This window comes from Pezoporus flaviventris, unplaced genomic scaffold, assembly GCF_033815535.1.
Source record: "Pezoporus flaviventris isolate CSIRO_AGI_PZ_B2104156 unplaced genomic scaffold, CSIRO_AGI_Pfla_v1 ptg000023l, whole genome shotgun sequence".
NCBI classification, from domain to species: domain Eukaryota; kingdom Metazoa; phylum Chordata; class Aves; order Psittaciformes; family Psittacidae; genus Pezoporus; species Pezoporus flaviventris.
Genome location: NW_026892571.1, coordinates 11,146,658 through 11,158,689, shown reverse-complemented (window position 1 = coordinate 11,158,689; position 12,032 = coordinate 11,146,658). Strand labels below are relative to the sequence as shown.

Sequence of the window (12,032 nt, the reverse complement as noted above, 5' to 3'; positions counted from 1 at the left end):
GGGAGGATGAGTCTGGAGCAGGCTGGAAAGGTGGTGTCGTGGTTTAAACCCAGTCAGGCAACTCATTCACTCACTCCCCCCCCCCCCCCCTTTTTTTCCCTCCCCCTACTCCCAGAGGGATGGAGAGGAGAATCAAAAGAATGCAACTCCCACAGGTTGAGATAAGAACAGTTTAGTAACTAAGGTATAACACAAATCACTACTGCTACCACCAGTGATAATAATGATAAAGGAAATAACAAGGGAGGAGAATACAACACCTCAGCACCAGCCAACCGATAACTCGCCCCCCCCCAGCCCGACCAAGCACCGACCGATACCTCCTCCAACCCCGCAGTCCCCCAGCCCTTCTGGCTAACTCCCAATTACATCCTGGACATGACGTGCTGTGGTATGGAATACCTCTTTGGTCAGTTTGGGTCAGGTGTCCTGTCTCTGCTTCCTCCCGGCTTCCCCTCCTCCCTGGCAGAGCATGAGGCTCACAAAGTCCTTGGCCAAACCAAAACATCCGTGTTATCAGCTCTGTTCCTGAGCCGAAAGTCAAAACACAGCACTGCACCAGCTACCAAGAAGGAGAAAAAAGACTGCTGCTGCTGAACCCAGGACATTATCCACCCCTTATTCCATACCATTCACGTCATGCTCAGATCCCAGATTTTCAATATACCATCACTCTTATCTTAGTGCATGGACCAGTCCCTATAAAGCTGCTGAATCCATCTGGTCCATGATGTCAGGCTCCATCTCTTGTAACAGTCTTCCAGAGCAGGAGAGACTGTGTGCAGTGTTCACACTCGTGAATAATCTGGGCAATAGTGTCCATTGCTAAGTCCACTCCTCAATCATGAGTCCATCTCTGTGTTGCATCTCTGCTCTGATGGCCTGAAGTGCCATTGGCCCACCAGGCTTAAAATAATTCACTGTCCCCTTAAGCAGTTTCTGCAGCTTGTTGCTGGGGACTCCATACAGCTGCTTTCCATCTCCGATACTTCCAAAGCACTGGAGGGGCCCAGTGGACTAGATACTTGCCAATACTGTCCCACACACCCTGCCACTCATGACTGTCCAGCTTTGGGGAAAATCTCTTGGTCCCCTATATTGTCGTCTAACCCCAGACAAGACCCAAACCTGACTGCTTAACTTTTGAGATCAGACAAAATGGTTGTGGGTAGAACACAGTCTGTGTGTGTGCCAACATGGTGATCCCCATCACAATCAGCAGGCAGGTCCCAAGGATACCCAAAGGCCATTCAAAACCTTCAGAACTCTCAAATGATGCTGCTGTACTTGTCACTGGGGCTGGTGTAGCTGCTGTGCTTGCCGGCTCTCCCACCACCAGCTTCTCTTTTCCTGAGTCCAGCTCTTCCTCCTCTGCCTTGCTGGGAAATGCTGCGTGGTCTCCTGCATCCTCCTGCGGCTCGGCGGGTGGCTTCTGGGGGATGCTCTCGGCCGTCGCGGGGCTCGGCTCCTCTGCTGCCTTCTCCCTCTGCTCGGCAGCCGCCTCCTTCCGCTCCTCGCCTGCCCCGACCTCCTCCACTGGCAGCCGTCCCCTTGCGGCCTCCGGCCCTGCTCCCGCCGCCGGTTGCTCCCCAGGGCAGCTCTCCGGGGCCGCTCCCCCTTGGCTCCCTGCAGCCTCACAAAGATGGAGGCGAGGACGAGGGCCAGGACGGTGAAGAGCAGCCGGACGGCCAGGTACAAGTCCACAGCCACGTCCGTCCCGCCCTGCTGCTGGAGCCCACCCGTATTACAAGTCATTGCCATAAAGCACAGTGAGACAAGAACCTTAGCCCAAGTCCCACACTTGATAAACACTAACACAGCAAATACTGCCTCTAAGTAATGTACTCCATTCTGAAACTGTGAGATCAAGAGGAACAACTCTGAGAGCCAATAAATCAGCATTGTGACGAGTGACTATTAATCCAGTCAGATCTGTTGTTACCTCAACCCTTCTTGCCCCACATTGGGCGCCAAAAGAACTGTCATGGTTTAAACCCAGTCAGGCAACTCATTCACTCACTCCCCCCCCTTCTTTCCCTCCCCCTACTCCCGGAGGGATGGAGAGGAGAATCAAAAGAACGCAACTTCCACAGGTTGAGATAAGAACAGTTTAGTAACTAAGGTATAACACAAATCACTATGGCTACCACCAACGATAATAATGATAAAGGAAATAACAAGGAAAGAGAATACAACACCTCATCACCAGCCGACCGGTAAGTCGCCCCCCCCAGCCCGACCAAGCACCGACCGATACCTCCTCCAACCCCGCAGCCTACCAGCCCTTCCAGCTAACTCCGTTACATCCTGGACATGACGTGCTGTGGTATGGAATACCTCTTTGGCTAGCTTGGGTCAGGTGTCCTGTCCCTGCTTCCTCCCGGCTTCCCCTGCTCCCTGGCAGAGCATGAGGCTCACAAAGTCCTTGGCCAAACCAAAACATCCGTGTTATCAGCTCTGTTCCCGAGCCAAAAGTCAAAACACAGCACTGCACCAGCTACCAAGGAGAAAAATGACTGCTACTGCTGAACCCAGGACAGCTGGGAATGTCTTAAGTAGGGTTGTCAGGTTTTGGTTTTCTTCTTACTATTCCCTTGCCTGATACCACAGCTAGAATAATACTTTTATTTGATCTGGAGTTCTGTTGCAGCTGCAGGCAAAACGAACCTGCTGCAGAGACCTGTGCTTTGGGATAGGTACAGTCGGTTGGAAAGTTGTGCTGTGCTAATATGTGGCCTGGTGGAAGTGTCAGATCTTCATTTAGTCCTTTTGTGTGCCTGATGTTACATCTGCTGCTCTTTCTTCAGGGGTCCATACCTGCTTTGTGTGCAAGAGCTGCGGGGAAGATGTAAAACGGTGCTTGCTGCCCCTCTGTGGGAAGTACTACCATGAAGCCTGCATACAGAAGTACCCACCCACAGTCATGCAGAACAAGGGCTTCCGATGCTCCTTGCACATCTGCATGACTTGTCACGCTGCTAACCCAACAAACATCTCTGCATCTAAAGGTACCAAAATCTCGGAGGGTGTTCTAGGAGATGCGGTCAGAAGCCTTTTCTTTGTTTCATGTCTAGTCCACTAGCTCTTTAAGTGGATTTTCTGTCCTTGACACAGTGCTTTGCTGTAGGGAGGAATAGCTTTTCCCAGGGGAGTGGAAGGGGAGGTGTCAGTGTGCGAGGTTACTGCTCATCAGCACTCCTGATGGTCAGACATGGCACTAAAATGTTCTCTTCTGTCCAGACGCCTGGATGCCTGCACGTCCAACGGTGCCACATTGCCTCTGGCTTTTTGAACAAGTCTCTGGAGCTGTACTGACACTCATGTTTCTCCTGCCTACTTTTCACTGTGCTGGTGCTGCAAATGGTGCCTGCTTAGCAGCACTGGCTATGGAGACAATGACACAGAGAGCAACGTAGTAAAAACTACGATATTGTTGTAGTTCTCCTTTTTTTATAGTGCAGACTCTTGTCTTGTAGTGACACCCTTGGGTTGAGACTCTCGGGCAGACATTTGTTTGAGCTGCTGGCAGCAGAACCTTGACCTTTATCTCACATGATTAAACTTAGAATTTTTATGTGTTTGTCTTGTATATCTGCTTCTCAAGCTGCCTTCCTTTAAATCCGTGGTATCTTAAGATGAGCAACAAGAAGACCAGCTCAGTTTTTATCCTCAGGGTCTGTGTTAAAGGTGTTTGGGGGGATTTTTTCACCACATACCAGTATCTGGTGTAGAAGACAATGCAGGCCTTAAAGGCCACAGCTGACAGCTTCCCTGCTGACCATTTACGTTGTGTTCTTCTGGCCGCTGCTTCTCAGTGGTCAGATTTACCCCTTTCCTCCCACCTCTTCTTGTTTATGGTTTCCTGTGAGGAACTGAAAACAGGCTTTCCAAAACCTTGGGTTAAATTAGGCCTGTGGGCAATTTTAAATTCTCCATTTTGGAATTTCAGGGTAAAATCCGATAAAGTGGAAAGGCAAGTGCTGATGTTTTCAGAAGCGGCACAGTTTGGTTTCATTATGTGCAGCCAAGCACTTGGAATACCCCCTCTGTAATTACTGTCTGAGCTGATTTACTAATTATTTGTGTATGATAGGAAGCAGTCCCAGTCTGTGAACTCTTGAACTGTTTCTGCATAGCATGCAGGAAGATTTTCACTTCTAAATAATAACGATTTTATATATGTTAGATACAAATATAAAGGATATTCCTAGTTCTACTTATGTTTTGTTAAATAACTTAAGAATCTAGTGAGGATGTCATGGACAGGCAGTAAAAAAGGTCAGTTTCCTTTTCATGTACGGTTGATCGTTTTGAGCGCAGGTATCAAATAGAGGCTGGTTTTGGCCAGAAACAAGAACTGATTGTCCTTTAGAGGCTCAGTGTGCTCCCAACATGTTCTGGTCCTAGGCCGCCTGATGCGCTGTGTGCGGTGTCCCGTTGCGTACCACTCCAATGACTTCTGCCTCGCTGCTGGCTCCGTGGTGCTCGCCTCCAACAGCATCATCTGCCCCAACCACTTCACTGCACGACGGGGCTGCCGCAACCACGAGCACGTCAACGTCAGCTGGTGCTTTGTCTGCTCGGAAGGTGAGATGGTCTGTGCTGGGCCCCCTCTCACCAGAGAATGCCCGCACAAGAAGCTATTAGCGAGGCAGAAGCTTTGACCACTCAGAATGTGCCAGTGAGATCTGCAGAGAACAGATTGCTTTCTTATGCATTCCCATTTAAGTCCAGCTTAAGGCTAGGACTTTTTCTGGATCCTCACAAGGATTCTTTTTGCAGCATGAGTAGGGCACAACTTTTGAAAAGGGTGTGCAGAAGAGCATCATGCCCTTTTCTCAGCTCTGTCTCTCTGGAAGTGTGGAGTCCAAGGCTTCTGCACAGTGACTGATGAAATCCTTCTCCTTTTCTTTGCAGGGGGCAGCCTCTTATGCTGTGAGTCATGCCCGGCTGCATTTCACCGTGAGTGTCTAAACATTGAGATGCCAGAGGGAAGCTGGTATTGTAATGATTGCAAGGCAGGCAAAAAGCCACACTACAAGGAAGTAGTCTGGGTGAAAGTTGGGCGCTACAGGTAGGTGAAGGTAGAACAGAGTTGTCCCCATCTCTTCTTCATGCAGTACTCATGGTGATCGAGGTGAGAAGCTGCTCCTCTCTGCAGGGTACAGTGCAGCAGCCTCTGGCTTTTTTGCATTCAAGTAGTGGCTGGTAAAATGCGTGCTCTTCTCCTCCAGTAGCCTCTTGTCTCTCCCACCAGCTGCACTGGTAGCTGTCACACACTTTTTTCCCCACGTGTCCATGAAGTAGTGTGCTTCAGAGTTGGTTGGAAGCTGGGAGTCCAGCTGTTTCATCAGCCCTTCCCTGTGTTGCAGGTGGTGGCCAGCTGAGATTTGCCATCCTAGAACGATTCCTGTCAACATTCAGAAAATGAAACATGACATTGGTGAGTTCCCTGTGCTGTTCTTCGGCTCCAAGGATTACCTGTGGACCCACCAGGCCCGTGTGTTCCCTTACATGGAAGGTGATGTGAGCAGCAAAGACAAGATGGGAAAGGGCGTGGATGGCATATACAAGAAAGGTAACTTGTCTTTGTCCAGGGAGGTGCATGTTCTTTTCCTCTTCATTCCCATTTGCAGAAGTGACTTTTTTGGAGCAGAGAAATTTTCTTAGGGCTAAAGTGAATTTAAATCTGTAGAATGAGCTGCTGCTTATCTGTCATCCAGTGCACTCAGTGTTCATTGGTCTGACCCCCAGAGAGGGAGAAGGGTGTGCAGATCTTGAATACTTCCCCAGCTCTGACATAGCCACTCTAAATCTGAGTGAGCTGCTGCTTTGTCAGCTTTCCTGTGTCACATACAATCATTATCTCTGTATAAAAACACACTTGGGAGTTGTGAATGCAGCTGCCTGACAGTTTGGATGCTTCATCATCCATGGGCAGGTCCCTTACTGTAACTCATGTGACTGCACTGGCTGGTGAACCTCTGCCTGTGAAGTACACAGCCAGGGAGTTTTGCTTGTGGAACTGGAAGCACCGGGTGGACACTGGCCCAGCTTCCTGTGAGCAGAGGAAGTTTTTTCATAACACAGCCTGTTCTCTCACATAGCTCTTCAGGAAGCTGCAGTAAGATTTGAAGAGTTGAAGGCTCAGAAAGAGCTGAGACAGCTTCAGGAAGACAAAAAGAACGACAAGAAACCACCTCCCTACAAACACATCAAGGTGAGGGGGGGGGGGGGGGTGTCAAGTATGGAAGTCTTGAGCTGTTGGTGCAGGTGATATACAGGTATACAGAAACATTGCTACTGTTAGGGCATTTGGCTGCATTTAAAAGTTCCTTTGGTCCTCTTGGCATCTTCAGTCATCCTCCACAGAAAGGATTCATGTATGCGCAGTGCTGTATGGAAGCTAGAGACTAGTAAGAGAGGTACTCTGATTTACTGGAACAGATCTGGACATCTCTGTGCTGTCCCATGTCAGTTGTGTGGTCTGAAGAAATGTCTCTACCTGGAGAACTTAGGGGAGAGTGCTAGTAATACGCAGTATGATCAAGTGCTGTGTGCTGCTCATGGCAAGGAGGGCATCCCAGGACAAATGATGGTCAAGGTGCGGTGGAGCAGAGCTTCATGGAGGATGGTAGCTCACAGTATCTTGTTTCATCGCTGCTATTGTTCTGTATCTCTTTTTGTATGAGTTGGTGACTGGACAGAAATACTAAAGCTGATGTAGCTTCTGGAATATCATATCAGCCATTCTGCTGAGTTTTGGGGGAACTCTTCATGTTTGGGCTGTATTTTGTGGTAGATCTAGAGCAGCAATTGAAGTTCTGTAGGATGGAGGTGATTTGAGGGGAAGGCTGGGGCCAGGCAGGTGTATGTGTTTGAGGTGTGGGTCCAGACTGATCAGAAACCTGGTGACTCAGGACTGTGTTCTTTTTTCATTGCCTCTGTCAGCTCTTTCCCTTTTTTTATGTGGTAAACTATGAAAGCTTTACTGACTGCTGGTGTTTTTTTATGTCTAGCTGGGACTTCTAGGCAGGCGGTTATATCCTGCGTAAGTTACTGTACAGTATAAAAAACATAGCTGAATGCTGTGGCAGCAGTATTGGCCAGGCAGCTTCAGTGGAGGAAATACAGTTTCTCATTAAAGGTATTTTTAAGCTTGTCTGTGGCCACAACACAAAGGAACTTTGGAAGCAGTTTGGAGCCTTTGAAATACTCTTTTAATATAAATAATAACTGTCACGGTGATTAGCCGTGGCAGCTCTCGTGAGTGCAAGCTCTTTGTCTCTGTGAAAGCAAAGCAGTTTGCAGGAGCATACAGTGGACTGGAGAGGCTTTCAGGGTGGAATAGCTGGAGCTGACTGTATCTGCTCTTGTCCTGACCTTCTAAGGAGATCAGCACCTGGTTCATTCCAAGGAGACACGAGAGTCTGCTGCAAAATATACTTGGGATCCTTCATCACATCAGGGTTGTGGCTAGTCCACGCATTGCCCTGTTATGGAGCTGGTTTGGAACTAGCAGTGCCTCAGAGGAGAGTAAGGCAGGCCTGCTGGGCACTTGTGCATGCTGACACTGTGATCACTTGGAGTGGCAGTGCCAGAGCCAGCAAGGACACTGCTGCCTGGACTGACCTGGTCCTGTGACTGTCATCACTGAGTAAGAGATGGAAAGCACCAGAGGAGATCACAAGAGTGACAAGGAAGGTGGGAGGCATTATTAGGAGGAAGTGGAGACTATGCTGAAGAGGTTAACCAGGGTTTCTGCAAGGTTTGCTTTTAAACAGAGAAGGAGGATCCAGGGCAGGCCAGCCTCAGGCAGGCTGCCAGCATAGAAACCTTGCTCTGTGGGTAGAATTAGGTAAATAATGTGGGGGCTGGAATAGTTGTGCTAAGTGATCCCCTCCTTTTGTGTTCTGAGAGAGGAGAGGAAGCCAATGGTATTGCTTACCCAGGCAAAGAACAGCGAGGAGCTTTTCTTCAGTGTCTCTCTCCAAAGTACTGACTCTGTTGCCCACTTTTCAGTGTTTGCTGCCTTTAACCAAACCCAAAGGACCCTGCTCCTTCCACAGACTTCTCCAGCTGGTGCTGCACTCTGCTTCCTTCTGGAGCAGTTTTTAGAGAGCTCCTTGCCTTAACTCTGAGCTCCTCTCTGGGCCTTCCAGCCGTAGCCTTGGATGGTTTTTCTTTATTTCTATCTGCAGGACAGTGGGGCAGGAAGCTGACTGCTTGTGGCCTGGTGCATAGGTAGGCCCCCTGCACTCTGTCATGAGCATAACAGCCCGGTTCTGATAGTGACAGCTGAGAGCACAAACCAGCTCAAAGGTAACAGGTTAAACAAAACAGGACTGTAAGGGAAAGCTGAGGAAAAGGGCTCAATGCACAGAGGCCAGGAAAGGTGCTGTTTTACATAGAAAATGGTTTGGTGTTGATCACAGGTATGGTGTGCACCCAGCAAGAGTGCTGGGCCACTTCAGTTGGATGTAGACACAGAGGTGATGGGAGGGGGACACTTGGCAACCTCCCTCCCCTCCGGAATCACAGAACGCACACTGAACCAGTGGTGCTAATGGGGGACCTGCAGCCTCCTTAGCTCTTCCCTCTAACCCCATACCTCTTGAAATAGTGTGCCCAGAAGCACATCTGTACTTGTGTCTTGCTGCCCCTTGCTGTAACTCACCCTGCAGCCTGTCAGCTTGTGGACAAGGGTTGGGTATAGAAGTGGCTAGCAGGGTAACTGTTGTTCTTGAGAGCTGACATCCTTCATGTGTGTTCAAGGTGAACCGGCCGGTGGGTAAGGTTCAGATCTTCACCGCAGACCTGTCTGAGATACCACGTTGCAACTGCAAACCGACAGACGAAAACCCATGTGGCCTGGACTCTGAGTGCATCAACCGCATGTTGCTCTATGAATGCCATCCCCTGGTGTGCCCCGCTGGGGAGCGCTGCCAGAACCAGTGCTTCTCCAAGCGACAGTATCCTGAGGTACAGATTTTCCGTACACTGGCACGAGGCTGGGGCTTACAAGCCAAAACAGACATCAGAAAGGTACCTTCTCTGTTTCTGCATGTAGTTTTCTCTTGCTGCTTCTCTCTTATTCAGCGTTGGTTTCAATAGATCGGAAAAATTCCTGACTTCCATAATTCGAAGATGACTTCTTGCCATAGAATGCTATTTAGGTAATGGATGAGTTTAACTTTCCCAGTCCTGACAAGAATGTTTTGGCTCAGATAACCAAGAAAATGGTTTGCATGTTGTTATCCCACATGGTAAGAAAGATGATTGCTTGATCTGTCTGCTTGGATGGACAACGGGCTTTGAGTACACCAAAACATTGGCCTGAAGACTGTGCTCAGGTTTTCCATATGGGGAACAGTGATTATACCTCCCCCATTCTTGAATAACCAGGCTTTTCCAGCATGAGAATCTTGTATCAGAAACTGAAATCAGGGCTTGGCTCTTAAAAAAGGGTAATGTCTTGGAGATGGCTGTTGTTATTGCTGAAACTGGTAACTCCAGATACAACATTTGTATTTAGTTTTAAAATCCAAAGAATAGTAGTTCTGTGGACACACGTCTGTGCTGAATGAAAAGGAAAAATGTTAAAGAGAACCCCAAAGCTAAAAAAAGGATGAAGTGAAACAGAGGACAGATAGCTTAGTAGGAGAAGAATGTCTGAAAAAGGAGTAGTGCCAACGTGCTATGGGGGAGGGCTTGATAGCAGAAGGAGAAATGTGAGTCTCTCCTCTTAAGGCTTTGCTGCTTGCTGTAATACAGGTTAAAGGGTCTCTCTGCTGTTCATGTGCCTGGAAGTTATGTGTCACTTTCAGCAGACAGTGTGGAAACAGCAAAACTCAGTTATTTAATAGAGACACCTATTAGCCCCACTGCAGCAGAGTTGGTGTTCCCTTTGATGGCTGGAGTATGGTCTCTGTGGTACTTCAGTGCAGGGAACTCCATGGATCTACTGCAGGAGCAGTTGTCCTCAGTGCCTCATGCTGCTTGGTGTGGTTGGTCCCCAAAGGGGTATTGTTTCATGCTGGAATGTGGTTTTGCAGTGCTTTGAGCTTTTCAGCAAAGAGCTGGTTTTTGTGGTTCACTTCTGCGCTATCCCTGAACCGTAATTCTTTCCATAGCACAAAGATGGCTGTTGTTTAATTTATTTCAAGTTACTTCTTGAGTATATGAAAGGGATGTATGATTCAGGGCTCTTAGTGAAGATTATAGGTCAGACTGGCTGCAGAGCACATGGAGATATTTTTATGAGAAGGTTTCCACAAAGGAAACAGGAACTAAGTTTTAGAGCAAAGATGTATGTCCCTTCATCCTGGAGGGAATTTGTCTCATCTTACCAGCTTGTTTCCTCTCTGGCAGGGTGAATTTGTTAATGAGTATGTTGGGGAGCTAATTGATGAGGAGGAGTGCCGAGCCCGAATCCGCTATGCTCAGGAGCATGACATCACCAATTTCTACATGTTGACACTGGATAAGGTATGTAAAGGGATTTTGTTTTTGCCAGGATAACTTATAGAAGTAAAATGACAGCAAGGAAGGCACAGAGTGGTCTTCTCCAGCAAGTAAAATCGGTGCTAAGAATTTGGTATCTTCAGGATGCTTCCCAGCAGCTGAACTCTGTAGAGTCCAGACCTGGGCTGGTGTGTGCCAGAGAAGGCATCAGCCTTCAGATACACAAAGTACCAGGCACAGTGAGACCTTCATTTTAAGTTCAGATCCCAGGTCTTGCTGACTTAAGTAAAGCGATGGAGTTTGTTACACCCACAGACTCCTCAGTGGGTCCTGGAAGCCAGGTTGTTGGTATGAGCTCCTGGCTTACAGAGGTAAGTACTTGTCAGATGCTTTCCATGCTTTTGTCACTTAACCTTGTGAAGATTAGAGGGAGACCATGCAAGCAGGCACAGGAAGCAGCTCTCAGGTGTGGGACAGGATAACAAGGCGACTGCTTTCTGGCTCTCCCCTCTTGCTGGAAATTCACAGACCATATATTGTTCTCCTTGTTTGTCTGATGGGTGGGAGCAGGGGCAAACCCAAGTGTTAGTATCTGTCCCATTATTTCAAAAGCAAATCTCAGTTGCAGCTGCCCTCTCCTCTCCAACACAGACTAACAAAGTGGTAGTATGCTGTAGAGAAGTGTACCTCACACATTACATACTGTTCCTGTTTTATACATTGACCTACAAGAAACAGGAATTGCTGTTTCACTTTTAAGCAGAAGTTGGGGTCTGGAACCACCAAGTGCTGCCTTAGAAGCTTAGTGATTATCCAGCACTGACACCGCAGGGAGAGTTAACTTCCCACAAAGCAGCAGTAGGATTTCCCTGGCTGTTCAGGAGCTCTTGTATCTTGGAAAAGGAAGATGAAGCCGTGCAGGAGACTGTTTTTCTGTGTGATCTGCCAGTGTGTGGAAACCGGTTGAGTGTCTGTTGATTTTTCCAGGCAGCACAGCGACACCTGTCACTTACACTCGGTTAAAACACATGGATGAACTTGGATGCTTCACGAGCATCCCCAAATGCCTCTGATGTCACGCATTTCAGTACTGGTTAATGCTTCCTTGATATATAAACTGGGCTGCAATGGTCTGAGCAACAAATAACAGTTTATTAACTGTGTGTTTCTGATTTTTCTTTCTTCCCATTCCAGGATCGAATCATTGATGCTGGGCCAAAGGGCAATTACGCTCGGTTCATGAACCATTGCTGCCAGCCAAACTGTGAGACTCAGAAGTGGTGTGTGAACGGTGACACGCGGGTCGGGCTCTTCGCAATTGTAAATATCAAAGCTGGTAAGAAATCTTGCTCTGGCAGTACCTGCAGTTAAAACGTGGGAGTGTTTCTGTAAGAAAGGGGAGGGTTTGTAGCTCCCTGGGAAGATAGTTAATTTTTGTTTTCCTATCAGTATTCATGAGACTTAAGACCAGCACTGACATAATGAAACACATCCATGGTATAAATGGAGGTTCCTAGTTCTGATTTACAGGGCTGAGAAATGGAACTAAGCATGCTACAGGTGGGGTG

The 12,032-nt window shown here is 48.1% G+C and overlaps 1 protein-coding gene across 3 annotated transcripts in view; it reads left to right on the top strand.

Annotated features, from left to right (window-relative positions):
* Positions 1-12,032, top strand: part of NSD1 (nuclear receptor binding SET domain protein 1) — a 65,912-nt gene that overhangs the window by 37,862 nt on the left and 16,018 nt on the right. For all 3 annotated transcript variants that reach the window (XM_061456735.1, XM_061456736.1, XM_061456737.1), the window contains 8 exons: positions 2,808-3,008; positions 4,408-4,587; positions 4,918-5,074; positions 5,373-5,578; positions 6,108-6,220; positions 8,776-9,045; positions 10,372-10,488; positions 11,659-11,800. In XM_061456735.1, coding sequence (XP_061312719.1) covers positions 2,808-3,008; positions 4,408-4,587; positions 4,918-5,074; positions 5,373-5,578; positions 6,108-6,220; positions 8,776-9,045; positions 10,372-10,488; positions 11,659-11,800 — 1,386 coding nt within the window. The remainder of the gene's footprint in view (positions 1-2,807; positions 3,009-4,407; positions 4,588-4,917; positions 5,075-5,372; positions 5,579-6,107; positions 6,221-8,775; positions 9,046-10,371; positions 10,489-11,658; positions 11,801-12,032) is intronic.